The sequence below is a fragment of the Orcinus orca genome, chromosome 3, assembly GCF_937001465.1.
Source record: "Orcinus orca chromosome 3, mOrcOrc1.1, whole genome shotgun sequence".
NCBI lineage: Eukaryota > Metazoa > Chordata > Mammalia > Artiodactyla > Delphinidae > Orcinus > Orcinus orca.
Window position 1 is genome coordinate 35,156,372 of NC_064561.1, and position 17,004 is coordinate 35,173,375.

A 17,004-nucleotide genomic window follows, 5' to 3' on the forward strand; every position below is an offset into this window, starting at 1 on the left:
AGAAACAAATACTTTTTGTCTAATGAGAAAATAAGACCATAATATCTAGAGAAAGAATACTTCACAAGTGAAACTGGAAATTCTGAAACCAGGATTTACACTGAATTCCAAATAGAAGCCAAGTCTCACTAGTTACTCTACCTTTCTGCTCCCTTATTAAGGACCAAAAATATTGTGGAGGCTAAGGCAACCTGAATATCACTTGGTATAGAAAACACATTCAAATACTCTGCATTCTTCAAAAGGAACATTCTATGTAAATCTATTACAAGAGTATATAGTTATTTACTTTCCATTAAAAAAAAGTCAGTGTGGGCTTCCCTGGTGGCACAGTGGTTGGGAGTCCGCCTGCCGATGCAGTGGACGAGGGTTCATGCCCCAGTCTGGGAAGATCCCACATGCCGTGGAGCGGCTGGGCCCGTGAGCCATGGCCGCTGAGCCTGCGCGTCCGGAGCCTGTGTTCCGCAACGGGAGAGGCCACAACAGTGAGAGGCCCGCGTATAGCAAAAAAAAGAAAAAAAAAAAAAAAAGTCAGTGGACACAACAAGTAAACACAGTATCTGTAACATTCTAGATTTCAAGTGGTATGTTCACCAGGGTTCATTTTATTATTGTGTTTTATATCTTAATGTATATTAACTATATTCTCTTATATGCATCAGATGTTACATGATAAGAAGGTAATTGTAAAAAATTAGAGCAACAGAACAACAGTTCAGATATCTGGTCCTTACATTTAAAAAAGAGAAGTAAATACAAGAAAACTAAGCATTACCATGCCAGCAGTACATATTTATTATTATTCATGAATGGTCAAAAGACTTACAAGGCCCATTACTATTAGTATAACCACACATAAGAAATACCACTTAGTGACATGGAGTGAAAAGGACAGTTTCATATATATTAAAAAAATACATACACATACACACATTCTCTCTCTCAAAGGCTCACCATTCACTGCTACAAAAGCAGGAGGCATCAAGCGGCAGGAGTTCCGATATACATAACAAGTTGAAACATCTCAAGCATAAAAACTACACTTAAGTTGCAAAAATAAAGTTTCTTTCTTCAAACATTTTGATCTGAGCTCAAGCAAAGCAAATGATGAACACCAATGATTTTTATACTATTTAACATACTTTAAAACATAAAAGGATCAACAGATACAAAAGTCCTGAAAATGTAGGGGTTATTTATAGGAATGAACAATGCATTTCATCCAAAAAAAAGTCTACAGCAGATGTGTTTCATCCTGGCTCTCAAATATTTGAGAATCATAATTTACTATATTCAAACAGCAAGTTAAGCCAGAACAAAATGATAAACAGAAAACTCATGACTCCAAACAAGGCATTACTGCCCTTGGTTTCCTCAGACAGTTTCACTAGTGCAAGAGCATCATTTACCTGAAAGATCATGAGTCACAATTAAAGAGCACTCATACAAAACTATTTCCTTTTTTCTTTAAAAAGTGCCACATACTTGACTTCTCCTTTTAAAAAAAACAACAACAACACACATACACTAATGAAAGACCGTTTGTCTCCATCTCTTGTCAATGAGGAAAGGCCAGAGTGATTCTTTGATTCCAATTCGAAATGGTGTTCGCTGGCCAATGCCTAAGGTCTCCAATTTGGAGCAGTCAAGCTGAGCGTTTCTTGGACGTTGTGCTCCTAAGACAGGACTGTCAGTTATCTTTAAAACAAAAACAAAAAAATCAAAAATAAGAAGCCTCAGGCTGAAGTTTTATATTCGCTACTTCCCTTTGCCCTCTTGCCCTCGGTGCAAGAAATCAGATTTGATCCCTGGAAAAATAAATAAAATGTCCACCACAATCAAGACAATACTTTTTCTATAAACTTCACCAATACTCATGGGCTTCTTTATACATGGTAATTTAGAGAAAATTAACAATAGAAACTGCCAAAATACAAGCAAAGTTCACTTTGATTAGTGCCAGAAAAAAAGTTATCCAAAACTTCCAAACAACAAGAAAAATGTTATCCATAGTACACACTGTAGTGATAGACCTGGACTTCCAAACAGTAAGGTTAGCTTGGTTTTTTTTTTCTTGCCCACGCCTCAAGGCTTGCAGGATCTTAGTTCCCCTACCAGGGATTGAACCTGTGCGCCCTGCAGTGGAAGGGCCAAGTCCTAACCACTGGACTGCCAGGGAATTCCCAGCAAGAAGGTTTTAAATGCCATGTACTTACCGGTCTTAAGTGGCTGCTGGGGAGGTTGAAGGTGTCTGCAATTGCACACGCCATTTCATACTTAGTCATCTGTTCATTGCCAGACCAGTGAAAGGTTCCCTTAATTGACGGATCCTGACAAGGACACAAAAAATTCAAAACGGTTTCAAACTTTTTGAGTTGAGTGGAATGGCAAGTTTGACAAGAAAACTAACTTAAACAGGTTCAGGAAATAAAATGCATCTCTCCTTTCTGGAATGCTATACACAAGATATCTAAAATCAAATTCCTATAAATATCCCCAGCTAAACCAGAAAAGCAATTTCTAGAATTTAGCCTTAAGAATTTTTTTAAATAAAAGTGTAAGTAGTTCCAGTTTTATTTAGTGGGAATCCTAAAATGATTACAGATTTTTATGAAACACAGGCCAATTTAACAAGTATTTCCAACTATCCTAAGAAGCTAAAACCAAAACTTAACAGAACCATTTTTCAAGACGAGCTAATTGGTCATAACATCCTTAAAAATTGTCATGGTACATATTTTTTTTAAAAAATATATAAATTTTGATGTATTAAAAAACGTCATGCTACTATTAATATTCTAAAATAAATCAGTCTCTAATCTTTCTTTCTGTGGATATTCTATTTTTTCAAATGCTTAAAATGAACTACTATTCAAATATCCAAAAACAATTACAAATTATTCTTACACTGGCTGAAATGATAAATCCCTATGTAGCTTCTTCTCTGCCACTACCTAAATCTTAAATAGACATTATTTAAGACAGTCTTCTTAAAAGGCATTAGGAGATTATTTTGTTACCCGAAGAAAAATACCAGTTTTCAGTTATCTTGCAGTAAGAGAATGACAGATGGGGTCTACAGTATTTGAGAAATAAAATCAAACGTAACAGCAGAATACTTTTATTACTCATAAATACAGCCTACTATCTGAACTACTTTTGTTTGGTGTCCTTGTTAAGTTTTTAAAAAGCATTTAGAGGGCTTCCCTGGTGGCGCAGTGGTTAGGAATCCGCCTGCCAATGCAGGGGACACGGGTTCGAGCCCTGGTCCGGGAAGATCCCACATGCTGCAGATCAACTAAGCCCATGAGCCACAACTACCAAGCCTGCGCTCTAGAGCCTGCGAGCCACAACTACTGAAGCCCGCGTGCCTAGAGCCCATGCTCTGCAACAAGAGAAGCCACTGCAATGAGAAGCCTGCGCACCGCAACAAAGAGTAGCCCCCGCTCACCGCAACTAGAGAAAGCCCGCTCGCAGCAACGAAGACAAAACACAGCCAAAAATAAAAATAAATTAATAATAATAATTGTAAAAAAGCACTTAGATTCTCACCAGCATCCTCTTCTCTGCTAACTGACGACACACAGTGGCCACATCTTTGACGTGTGTGGGGAACCGCTGCTGCCAGTGGTCCATGTTCGCAGACTTGTTGCTGAACTGCACTTTATCAAACATAACAGTCACGGCGCTTTCCTCAAGCTTTTCAACTTCTCCATACAGAACAGGAATTCTCAAAACAGCAGCTCCTAGAGAGTAATAAAAGCAGGTAATACTTCAAAGCTGACTGGTTCTTAAGTCTTGCTATAAGATCAAAGTGTGCAGATTTAAACGACATCATCGCAGAAAACTTGCAATATACCAAAATGACACAGCTCACCTATTTAACAAATGTGATCCTGAATATTTTTAAGTGTCTCTGTCATGTGGGTTATTTTTTATAATTATATTAATTAAATAATTTCTTCATTATTGTGGCCATTAAAAATAAAACTGATTATGACAACTAAATGCAACAAGTGATCCTTGATTGTGCCTAAAAAATAAATGCGATAAAGGACATTACTGGGACAAAATTCCTACACAGACTGTATTGTATTAATGTTAAATTTTCTAAGTGTGATAACTGCATCGTAATTATGTGAAGAACATCCTTGTTGAAGATACACAGTGAAGTATTTCAGAGTGAAATTCAACTAATTCTCTATGAGTTCAGGAAGAAAAGAGTGTACATATAAAACACGTGGCAAAACATTAACAATTGGTGAATCTATATAAAGGGTATATGAGTGTTCACCACATAGTCCTTGAAAACACTGACTAAGGAATTATGAAGTATTTCGATTTTATGTTGGTCAATACTGAGGGGTTACAACAGATTAAATAATTAACGCTTTAACTGAAATTTAAAAAAAACTATTAAAATTAAATTAACTTATTGTGCAGCTGCAGACGACCTTTGAACAACACAGGTTTGAACTGTGGCATCCATTTATATGTGGATTTTTTTCATGTAGCACATCATGTACAAGACTTGAAGTGGACAGCCTATCCTTACATAGGCATAAGGTGAGTGACCTTTAATATAAAATTAATAACGTGTTAGTTTTCTTACTGTTTTATAACTTTGTTTTCCAAGAGTTACATTACTATACAGCATGCCTCTCTTCTCTCTCATAATTCGAGAAACTCTGTATCAGTCTACCACACAGGTAAGTGGTTTTAGAAAAAAATATACCAGTATTTCTAACACTGTATTATGAATATGACTGTAATACTGTATATGCCATTTAAATTTTACAAAGATTCATTCATTAGTGTATAGGCTAGGCTACCATTAAACAATCATATTGATTACACTAGGCTACCATAAAGCAATCATATTACTGCTTCTTCCTTATCAACGCCTGAATCATACCTGTAAATAATTACAAATTTCTTCTCACACTGTCTTTTCATTTTTGATGTGTAGTGTTAGTAACACGTGTAACACCTATAGTGTTTTGTATCATATAAGACAACAATGGGAGTACCCTGGTGGCGCAGTTGTTAAGAATCCGCCTGCCAGTGCAGGGGACACAGGTTGGATTCCTGGTCCAGGAAGATCCCACATGCCATGGAGCAACTAAACCCACGCACCATAACTACTGAGCCTGCACTCCAGAGCCTGCAAGCCACAACTACTGAGCCCATGTGCCACAACTACTGAAGCCCACACGCCTAGAGCCTGTGCTCCGCAACAAGAGAAGCCACCGCAATAAGCCTGCGCACCGCAACGAAAAGTAGCCCCTGCTCACCGCAACTAGAGACAGCCCACATGCAGCAACGAAGACCCAACACAGCCAAGAAAGAGAGAGAGAGAGAGAGAGAGAGAGAGAGAGAGAGAAGAAAGGAAAGGTTAAAGACGTGACTGTCCTGGGAATTATATTTTAAAAAAATACATATAACACACAAAATATGTGTAAATCGATTGTTTATGTTTTAGTAAGGCTTCAGACAATAGTAGGCTGTGAGTAAGTCTTTGAGGAGTAAATGGATTTCCCACTATGCAGGGATTGGCTACCCTAATCCCTGCACTGTCCAAGGGTCAGCTATATATTGATAATATATTCAAGGATGATTTCCGAAGGATAATTTATAACACACCAAAAAAACCCCAAATGTGTTAGTATGTATATATACTAGGGGATGCTTCTCAGGGATGTAGTACAGTCTGAGGCAGGAGTTTTAGTGCAGGGGATCATTAAGTCAAATATTATGCAGCTACTGATATGAAAAAGATATTCCAGAGATGGCTCCTTAAGAACTGAAATGCATGTACATGGGGGGAGAAAACCAGGTTACAAAACAACGTGCACACAGGTTTGAAAATTCAAAAAAATACTTCCATACATAAGCACAGTTGGTGCTTCTCTCTCTAAGGGAGTATTGAGAGAACTCTTTACAATTTTAAATGTTTTTAAAAACTTTTTCAAGGAGGGTATACTTTTTATAATCAGTACATTTATGTTTCCGTATATATACACAAACACACAGGGAAAAAGAAAAACCATACAAATAACAGAATACCGCAATCCAAGAAAAATGATATTGACCCGTTTTTTGAAAGATTACAAAAATTTGTACTGTATGATTTGTTTTCTTTAACGATATTCCTGTACCCACTGATACTGGAAAAAGTCTGGAAGGATTCATAAATTCTTCAGGATTTCGAGAATTCTTATTTTTCTTTTTTATTAACTGCATTCCCTAGTTTTTCTCCAGTGATTTATGTTCCTCGACTAATTTTTTTTAATTAGAAACATATATATACATCATAAACAAAAAGGAATCCTCAAAAGCAGTCACGTACAGGGCTAAAGAGATGTGTCTTACCTAAATTGTTCTCCAGGACAGCCCTTTCTCCTTCTAATTTTGTTTTGCCATATAGATTTAGGGGACTTGGTATGTCTTCCTCTCTATAAGGTGGGTTTGTTCCATCAAAAACATAATCGGAGCTAATGTAGATTAGAAATGCTCCAACTGCAGCTACAAAAAAAAAAAGACAGAAAGAAAAGAATCTATTAAATTACTACATGACATTACTGTTTACTGGAATTTGTAACAGCTTATTCATCATATATGTAACAAATCTTTTATAAACCATCTAAAAAGTTTAATCTTTACAAACTCAGCGATCACTCAATATCTTATGAAGATTTTATAAAGACATCATTACCTGCTTCCTTTGCTAAGTTCCCAGAAGCATCCACATTAAGTTGAGAAGCAGCATCCGGCTGATTTTCGACAACATCTGGCCTTCTCTCTGCTGCACAATGTACTATGACATGGGGCTGGGAGTTCAGCATTGATGTGTTTTTAACCCAAAAAGGAATAAAACAAAAGAACTGTAGCCTTCCAACAGTAAATTAATTCATAGAAAATGTTTATTAAATCGACATTCCTTCAACTAAAGAATCATTGTAATTTTTAATGTAGTTTTGTCACACTTCCCTGTTTCAACGTTCAAACTTCCTGAAAGGCAAAGAGCAATTTAGCAATCCCCAGGCAAAATCAGACACAACTCTTGTTGACAACCATGCTTTTAAATCAAAAGAAGCTTCATCCCCCTAATCTGGGTGGGAGAAAAGAGCGATCATTTATGGAATTAACATGATCTAAATACTTAATAAGTCTATGGTAAAGGGAGAGGAATATCAATTGCAAATTAAATTCATAAATTCCAATCTCTTAAACCAGTCATTTAAAGATTAACCATCCATAAAACTTGTATTCCCAGTTGAGCATTTAAGTATGCCACCTATACGCTAAGCACCCTGCGAGAAGCAAGGATTTCACAATCTAATGCAAAAGACAGATATGTAAAGAGACTGTTTCAATATCATATGACCTATATCAGGACAGAGGAATGCAGAGGGTCCTTTGTAGAGAAGGGGCACCTACTTCCCAGAGGAGCTGAGTAAGAGCTAAGATTTGGGAAGATCAGTGACATGCAGGGCTCGTGTACCCACTCACCCAACTTCCTCCTTCTCAGCAATTGCTTGAGGAAGCATGATCTGAGAGCTGTTTTCAAACTTAAGTGTGCATAAGCTGGGATGGTTCTTAAAATGTAGATCCCAGGCCCCACCACACACTTGTTGAATGAAAATCTCTGAGACTGAAACCTAAGAACAAGTTTCCCAAGTGATTCTGATGCAGGTTTTCCTTGGATCATATTTTTAGAAAGAATCAGAACTTCTGATTTGATCAGAGGTGTAACACAATCTAAATTTTTCTGTTAAGTCTTCTGTGACCATCGCCAACAAGTGGTTTAACCACTCTTGCCTTTGTGATCTCTAAAATGCAAATGAGAATATTTTGCAGTGTTGTAAGGTTTACAGATAATATTAAGAAAGGATTTGCATAGAAAGTAGTACTTAGAAGAATACTTCACAAACATAAGCATTTTACAAAATGCTTCATCTTCTGCCTTTTGTCAACCTATGTCTCAACCTAATCTTTTATAAGGATGACATATTCTTATCCATGCCAAAAAAAAGTGCAGTATATATTACTGTTGCTTAATATGTTAGAGCTTTAAGTACAATAACTTCCTTGAGAACAAGAGCATTTTTCAAGTCATCCAGACAATTATTAATAGTTAACTTACGTGTTAAAATAAACCATACCTGAAAATCATAAATGATGTGATGAACTGCATTAGAATCCAAGAGATTAACCTGCTCAAATTTTGGTCTTGCTCTTCTAAAACCACAGCCAACGGCATGCCAATTATTCTGTTGAAATTCTTTGTAAACAGCTCTGCCAAGAAGCCCAGTGGCACCAGTAATCAGAACCCGCCTATTGGGGATGTTAACTTCCTCCTAAACGTGAAGGGGGTGGAAAAGGATTGTTTAATTTGAAAATAGTCTCTCAACGAAATCAGCCACCATTTTCATTCACTAAATACTTCAAGTCTTAATTGTATGCTTCCTTGCCCAATCTATAAGCCAATTCTTAAGTTAGAACAAAGATTAATCAAAATGCATGGGTAAGTGTGTCACTTAAGAAAAAGTTTTGCCAGGGAGCAACTAAGCTCGTGAGCCACAACTACTGAGCCTGCACTCTAGAACCCGAGAGCCACAACTACTGAAGCCTGTGCACCTAGAGCCCGTGCTCCGCAACAAGAGAAGCCACTGCAATGAGAAGCCCGCGCACTGCAACGGAGAGCAGCCCCCGCTCACCGCAGCTAGAGAAAGCCCGCGTGCAGCAACGATGACCCAATGCAGCCAAAAATAAAAAATAAAATAAATTTATTTTTAAAAAGTTTTAATAATCTTACGCAAGAAAAAGAACCTAAGATGATACTGCAAGGAATCACCTAGTCAAATAGATTTAGATTTCCTGTGGTAATAATGGAAAAGCTTATTTTTACAATCAGTGATGTCCAAATTAGTAAAAAACAGCAATGACGTTCTTCCGTTTATAAAAATGCAGTGAGTTCTAAGCTTACTTACTTTATGGCCCGATTAAATACTGGGGCTATGTTCTGCTGATATGTTTCCAAATTGACATGTCTGGTCTTCAGTTTTTAATCTCAAGGTTTTTTTTCAAATCTCATTGACTTTATCATACTGTGATAGGTCTAAATTAGAGAATTCACATTTCACAGGAATTTATGTAGAAGAAAAATAAATTTGGTCCTTATAGCACTAACATTCTTTCTAAGTTTAACCAAACTGGTAAATATATTCCTGCATTAACTCTTCTTTTTTTTTGTAAATACTTTCATTTGTATCATTTTTTTAGATTCCACATCATATAACATTCTTTTTTTAAACTTTATTTATTTTTTATACAGCATGTTCTTATTAGTTACCCATTTTATACATGTTAGTGTATATATGTCAATCCCAATCTCCCAATTCATACCACCACCACCATCCATATTCCTGCATTAACTCTTAATTTACCTATTTAGACCAGTTAAAACAAATAAACAAAGATAGAGGAACTGGTCTGTGCTGCTATTGTGAAAGGAAAAATTCCTCACACACTGAAATTAAAAAGGAACTACTATTTAAGAAACAATTTAAGTTCTATGTTTACATAGAACTTTCTCTTCTTCCCAAGATAGGTAACATCGAATTTCCTCAGACTCTTGAATTAAGTCAACATTTACTATTAAAAAACAACAAAAAGTTTTATTAAATTTTATCAACTTGAGTCCTTTTAAATTTCAAATGTTGTTATAGTCACCTAATTCTGAGCTGTCAAAAATCTTAAATATGCACGCAATAACCTTTTTTGTGCACACAAAAAGACTTTTTTTTTCCTAGCCCTCAATTCAGCTAACTTAGAAGACTATACATTTTTTTAAAAAAGGCCACCCAAATCAAGTATTTCTATCATATGAAAAACCTGAAATGAAAGGGCTGACAGAGACAGTACAAAGGTAGTTCTTAAAGATATTTTTTCCTTAGTTCAACCAATTTCAAGACATTTTAGAAGTTAGAGAAAAATTCATCTATGCTCTCTGTTGCAAAACTTGCCTCTAAGCCAAATGATCTATAAAAACAAGGATTTCAGCCAGCAAAATATTTTCTTTGAATTTCTGGCAAAAAAACAACTCTACAAAGATTCTAATTGTAAAGAGGTTAAAACATGTCAAGTCTAGTAGAGATACGATCAGAAAACAATTTACACAGGATAAAGATCCCTGGGAAAATACTATAACAGAGCTATGATATGGTTTCTTCTAAGTTTCTCACTTCACTCTAAAGAAGGAAAGGAATAGACAAGAGTTCTTAGATCAGTGGTTCACAGGCTTTATTCGCTGAGGACAGGAATCGACTGGAAGGCTTTCAGATCAAGTACATTTGGAATGAGGCCTCGTAATTTGCCTTTGTAACAAGTTTCCAGGTGCTAATGCTGGTGATTTGGAAACTGAATTTTGAGAACTCCAGGAAAGTCCAAGACCTTCCTAAAGATAGCTCTTAATCAAAGAAGTCAAAAAACTGCCATCTGCCTTTCTAGCAGCGACAACATCTTCCCCATTTTCCCCCTTAAAAAGGAAAACTAGAAGAAGTAGTTAAAGAACAAGCATCATGCTTGCAGTAACCACAAAATTCTTAAACAGTAAAATAAGATCTCTAGGTACTTCACTGATTCTGTGAAGCACATTTTTTCCTCATTTATCATCTCTGTTAAATGAATGAAATAAAGATGGTTTGGCAGTGTTTTTTGCTTTTTAGTGCATCTTAAAATAAGAGCCCAGATAATCTTATAATTGAGAGCATCTTAGATTTGATGAAATACAGTATTAAGTTACAAGCACAGCAATGCTCTTTAGGGAATATAATACCACTTAACTTTAAAAAAGGATGGGTGTTGCATGGAAAAATACAACCTTACATCCTTATACCCTGGGATAATATGTAAGGTCCCTGGAAGAAAATATGAAACTGTCCGTGTTACCTAGTGGTCAGATGTCAATGCTCAAGAATTTTCTACGTTAAAAGAGCAGAGATCGGGCTTCCCTGGTGGCGCAGTGGTTGAGAGTCCGCCTGCCAATGCAGAGGACACGGGTTCGTGCCCCGGTCCAGGAAGATCCCACATGCCGCGGAGCGGCTGGGCCCGTGAGCCATGGCCGCTGGGCTTGCGCGTCCCGAGCCTGTGCTCCGCAACGGGAGAGGCCACAACAGTGAGAGGCCCGCGTACCGCAAAAAAAAAAACAAAAAACAAAAAACAAAAAAAAAAACCAGAGATCTAAAGTACAAGCATTTTCTGAAACAAATGATTCTGCACAATCTTATATTTGAAAACTATCATGTGTTATATAAACCTACATCATACCTTTTGACCACAGGAGGAGTCCTATTAGACAGGCAGGGCAGATATCACTTCCGAAGTGAGGAACCTTATCTACAGATGTTAAAGGTCTTGCCCAGAGTAAAAGGGAAAAGGTTGGAAACAGAACTTGGGCCCTTTTGCTTCTATCATCCAGCAAAATACATACTGAGTTTTGTCTCAATCCTTTGAACTTATACTCGGTTTCATGATGATTAACCACACTCTGTGGCATTGAGAAGTTACTCCATCTCTATTGATCTAACTCCCACACTCTGTGGCATTGAGAAGTTACTCCATCTCTATTGATCTAACTCCTCACTGGTGAAATGAGGCATTTGGAAAAGATGCCTAAGGCTCTTCCAGCTTTACAGTCCTACAATTCCATATTATCCTTACCACAGAGGGATCTGAATAGAGTGAAAGAAGGTTCATTTACTTAAAGTAACTTATCCTCTTTTCATATAGTTCTCTCTAGAGACTCAATGAGCACCTTTTGTCACCAGTATACGAGCCCAACAAGATGTTTTCATTTGGACTGCAAGTTTATTGATGGTTAGCAAATAAAATACGCATCACTCTGAAATTAAAAGAGGCCAAACAAAACTATCTCTTCTATATTTGACTCTACCTGAAGCTTCTTAAAGCACACTATTTTGATTTTTTTCTTTTTAAAAGAGGAGAAATAGTCCTCTAAAAATTATTTTGGACCATTACTCTGTAAATTACTTTAGTTCTGCAAAACACAGGAATGTCCAAACACTTCAAGGAACTCTGAATAGAGGAACAAAAAGCTGTCTTGTTAACCCAAAGAATTAAGAGTTGAAGATACTCTGTCTGCTTGAAAAGTCTGTTTCGCAATTTTTATTCTTATGGGTCAGGAATATTAAACACCACTTTAAGTTGCCCTGAACATATGTGCCTCTTATCCTATAAACTCTTAGATGTACAGAATTCAGTAACTTCAGGTGACCAGATTTACAGACACGTCCCCCTCCCCAAAAAAAACTTGAAAAAGTAAACGCATATAAATAAACGAAGAGCTGTAGCTCTTATTACGCCATCAAATCAAATAATACCAAATTGTACAGGTAATGGAAGATAAATGGCTCTTTCAAAATGGTCTAAACAGTACTCTGGAACAGAGGTTTCTACTTTAGCACACTTGGATTAACTTCTACTAAAAAATGTCTTAGAAAAAGTCAAGAGTGAAACAAAACAAGTGTCTAAAGACGGATCTTCTTAAATGTTAGTGGTAAATGTAATTATACTTTGCTATTTTTAGAACCTCTTCAATTTGGCAAAGCTTCACACTGATTTATATGATTCTTACAACATTCCCCTGGAGGCAGATCTATGAGGAGATACTCCTGGACTTTAAAAAACTTTAGATACCTAGGTGACACTTGTCTAACTCCTACTGGCATCCTATTGTACCCCACAGCCAGTATTACTAACAGGAACCACTACAGTCTATTTCTCAGACATAAACTATAAGACACGAGCAAGTTTTAATTCCGGTTTTGAGAGCAGCAAATATGTGCCAAGCTTTTGGTTGTACAATTTTACTGAAGGAAAATCCATTTTCATTAGTCTACTGAACTCCTACTGTGAAAACTGATTAAGCTGTATATACATACATGTGCGCATATACACTGACATAAACAAACAATATGTAACATTACAGTACTCAGCGTTGTTTGGGGTACACAGGAACAAAAGAGAGGTTTAAATTGCCCATTATTCTAACCTTACCCCCCAAACACCAAAACGATTTGAAACACTAAATCTGCTATATTTTGAAGGCGTAAGAATTCTGCATAATCAAAATAGCCATCACCTACGTCCTCTCTTATATCCTTAAGATATGTTGGCCTGGGCATTAACATCTTCCTATCCCCAGTGCTAGATACACTCTGTGGACTGATGAATGCTGGGGGGCCTGGAATTAAACAGGAGAGAATGGAGGCTCTCCAAACACAGTAGTAGCTTTCGTTTATGCAACCTCCGTAGTGGTTCAAATAGATCTGTATTTGAATCCCGGCTGCAATGAACTGAATGAACTTGGGCCAAGGACTCGCCCTCTAAGCCTCAATTTTCTTATCTGTAAAATGGAACAAAACGAGTATGTCATAAATATGAGAACTAAAGTAAATAATGCATGTAAAGTGTATAACACAGTGACGAGTTCAGTAACTTTTCAACTCCAAACCTGTTATTATTTCTGAAAAGCCACCTGGCCCCTTCTTTCTTAGAGATACGAACTGTTAAGACCAAAGGATACGAACAAAGGATGAAAAAGAAATTTAGAAATAATCAAAACTGAAACAGCTCTGAAAACCCCTCTCCGTTCCCGAGAGGGGAGACAGGAGAGTCGAAACTGAAACCCGACCTACTCTTTTCCCGTCACAGCGGCTGAAAAAGAAAACACAGAAGGGTGTGCACCGAAGTAAACAAACTCGGCGGCGCCGCCCTCGCCGCCCGGGGCCTCCGACTCCGGCAGGAGGCGTCTGGAAAACCACTCCAGCGCCCGCTGCAAGACTCGTCCCCTCCGCGCACTCAGTTCCTACGATACGCACCTCCCCTCCCCGCCCCAAGACCCGGGCCGACTCCCTCACCTCCACCAAACGGCAGTTCCCGGGAACAAAGTGAATAGAAAGCTCCTTCTCCCGCCCCACCATGCCCGCCGTCTTGGCGCCGCCGCCGCAGCGACCGCCACTTCCCCCAGCCCAAGATCGCCGCGGCCCGCAGCTCTAAAGCCCTCGGCCCGCCTCCCCTAAGTCCGGGCCAGCCCCCGCTCACCGCTTCCGGCTTCCGCCGCCAAGACCGCGCCCCTTGATTGGCCACGCTCCGCCGACGCCCCAGAAAGGGGACTGGCGCGCTCGGGACGCTCCCAGCCCACGCGCCAACTCTTAAAGGGAAACAAAGGCCCTGGTCTTAAGCAAGGAATGCGAGTTTTGTTTTAGGGCCGGGGGCGGGGGTGGGGGTGGGGGTGGGGGGAAGGACGAGTTGTTTATTTTGTGTGTTTTTCCTTCTAGACTAGGTAAGGATTGAATTGGATCGCCTAGACTTGAGCAGTGCATAAGAATCTACTGCATAAGAATCTACTGGGCACGTAATACATAAAGTGGGATAAAATAGTTTAAAGTCATGGTGGGAGGGGGGAGGCGGGGGGGGTGAGGGGGAGGCGGGGGGGGTGAGGGGGAGGCGGGGGGGGTGAGAGGGAGGCGGGGGGGTGAGGGGGAGGGGAGGAAGCACAATGGACCTGTGTCTCTAGAGCATTAAGAGTGTTTGAGAGATTTAGAAAGACACTGGAATAAAAATAAAAGTGTTGGTATCTGAGTCATTAACACCCCAAGAACCCATTTGTCTTTCCGGGATGCTAAAAAGTAGTACGTGTGAAATTCCAAAGATCTCAAACTAATTTTGACTAGTTAAAAATAAAAAGATGTGGGAGGCTGGGGGATGAATTATTTGGGTACCTCTTCCAAACGCAGATTCTCGGACTTTACCAGTAATTGCAGAATGAGCTGTGGTAGTAGAGCCTGGGACTTCTGGTAGATTTAACGGGAGTCCAGATCAGCCCTTGAGAAGCACCGCCTTACAGGCTGCAGCGTCGGGCTACACGAGCCGAACCTCCGCTACCAAGGAAAATTAAAGGAACCAGGGGAATATAGTAATACTGAACCTTCTACCACCTGGATCGCGCTTTTTTAAAGTAACAAAGACAGCTCTAAGCGTTGAGGCTGACCTAGCACTTAATTGCAACTGATTTCTCTTCCAGTTCAAACCCGAAAAGCCCCCCGCCAGCCGAGATGCTTATGAAATTTACTCGGGGGGTGGGGGGCAACCAGAGCATGGACCACATAGGTTTCGCCAACTTTCCACCGAACGGTCTTCAGCGTTCTTGTCCAGGCATACAGGATACCAAGACCTTAGAAGTCGCCCGCAAACGTGATTACTGTTTGGATCTTTCTAAAACGACATTATTTTCATAAACCTTTTTTTGGTTTAATCTTAGAGCTCAACGCTAAGCAGCCTTTAAAATTTTTTTTCCCCATCTGAGTCCCGTGACTTTCCTTCCTACCCAACCCCCAACAAGAACTCATTTCCTTATTTGCATAAGCATAAAGTTTCTTTAGAACAGTAACAGAAGACAGCCTGAGGCCCCCCACTTTTCAATTTTTGTTTTAATCCAGGCTGTTAATCAATTTAGCATTACTTAGAGTCCTTGAGAGGAATGCCCCAAACACTAAACCATGCATAATCTGCAAACAACAAAGAAAATGTGTGGGTGGGTTTTGGGGGAGCGGTTTCAAGATCCTCTTGATCCTCCTCTCTTTAAGAAGCGGGAATTTTTGTGAAGTTTCTAGTTGCAACGTGTGATGCAGTCTGATCTTTCCAGGAAAAAAAAAAAAAATGTGTTCAACGCGAAAACGGTTTAAGGTCATGCATATGCAATTAGCATTTTGGGTCTCAGAGCAGCTTTATCTAGAGTGAGGAACAAATAGACTTTACTTGCCTGCGTTTGAGGATCTGGTTTCATGTTTGCCAGATAAAACGTGGGTATGGTTCCAGGGGCACATGTTCGTGTATGGGTTTTAATCATTCTTTTTTAAAATGGAAGTTTCTTTGTGAATAAAAACGCCACTGTTATACAGACAATATCCAAGTTCCTGTGGTGGCTAAGTCTATAAATTTAACGACAGCAATCTGGAGATAAAAGTTAGGTTAGCAGATTCATTTCATGCCAAGACAAAGAAAGGCTGGAGCACACAACTATAGATAAAAATCGTTATTTATATAGAACCTTCACCTACATCACTGCATTTAATCTGATAAATGAAACCGCTGTTCTGTTTTGGATTTTATTTTTGTCAATTGAGACTTAGTTGAGCTCTCCATACAGCGTCAATAATTAAAGTTGCTTATTATTCCAAGTCCCAAAGTTACACGTTTTAAAGAAATGAATGACACTTATTTGTTTTTTTACACACCCTTTCGGCTTTTACCAGACATTCATTGGGATTCTTTTAAAGAAACTCTTAACTCCAGAATGCTTCTTTTCTTGAATAGCTAACTCTTACCTGTTCCATGTTCTCCGGCATTTCAGGCATGATTCCAAAATTATCTCAGGAAAAAGATTTAAGATGGGTCTCTGCCTCTGCCTCCTCGGGCTGGGTCTTTGTTCTGCCTGCAGAGAGCGCAGGCACGCGAAAACGTGAGCCACAGCTTCACTCGACCTTTGAAATTAGCATTTTGAGTCCAATCCCAGAATCTCGTGCAGTTTTCCACACTGCAGTAAACTGGCAGCTGATTCCCCGTGGCAATCTTGAAAATACCCAATGAGAAGTTTCATGTTTTATTGCCAGCCAAATGAAGGTCCATTATCAAAACCATTAGGAAAACCAACTTTTTTTTTTTTAAGAAATAAAGATGTAACAACAAAAACTTCCTGTGAAAACTTGTTGCAGTTTTCTCTTGCAAAAGAAAAGCAAGAGCCAGCAGTTGGAAAGCACACAGACTATGCAACTGATTTCTGTTCTGAAATATTTTATTGAGTTATGCCTTGTTACAACAGAATCCGTTTGGTAAAGTTCGCCAGTGCTTTCCCAACCAGTGCTTTCTAATTAACTATTTCAAAGGACGGTAAAAGGCACTGGTGGTAACAATATGTGG

At 38.7% G+C, this 17,004-nt stretch overlaps 1 protein-coding gene across 3 annotated transcripts; it reads right to left on the reverse strand.

The window, feature by feature from the left end:
• Window positions 1-771: 771 nt before the first annotated feature.
• Window positions 772-16,573, reverse strand: MAT2B (methionine adenosyltransferase 2B). Of its 3 annotated transcripts, none has more exons than XM_033432043.2 (7): window positions 16,413-16,573; window positions 8,166-8,360; window positions 6,716-6,830; window positions 6,373-6,525; window positions 3,553-3,746; window positions 2,217-2,330; window positions 772-1,698 (listed from the first exon to the last, which is right to left on the reverse strand). In XM_033432043.2, exons 1-7 carry the CDS (start codon window positions 16,440-16,442, stop codon window positions 1,528-1,530), a joined length of 972 nt encoding a protein of 323 aa, XP_033287934.1. In that variant the 5' UTR covers window positions 16,443-16,573; the 3' UTR covers window positions 772-1,527. The 3 variants fall into 3 exon arrangements, with proteins under 3 accessions (XP_033287934.1, XP_049564442.1, XP_004272017.1); XM_049708485.1 differs by lacking the exon at window positions 16,413-16,573 and adding an exon at window positions 15,848-16,038; XM_004271969.3 differs by lacking the exon at window positions 16,413-16,573 and adding an exon at window positions 13,944-14,111.
• Window positions 16,574-17,004: the final 431 nt, after the last annotated feature.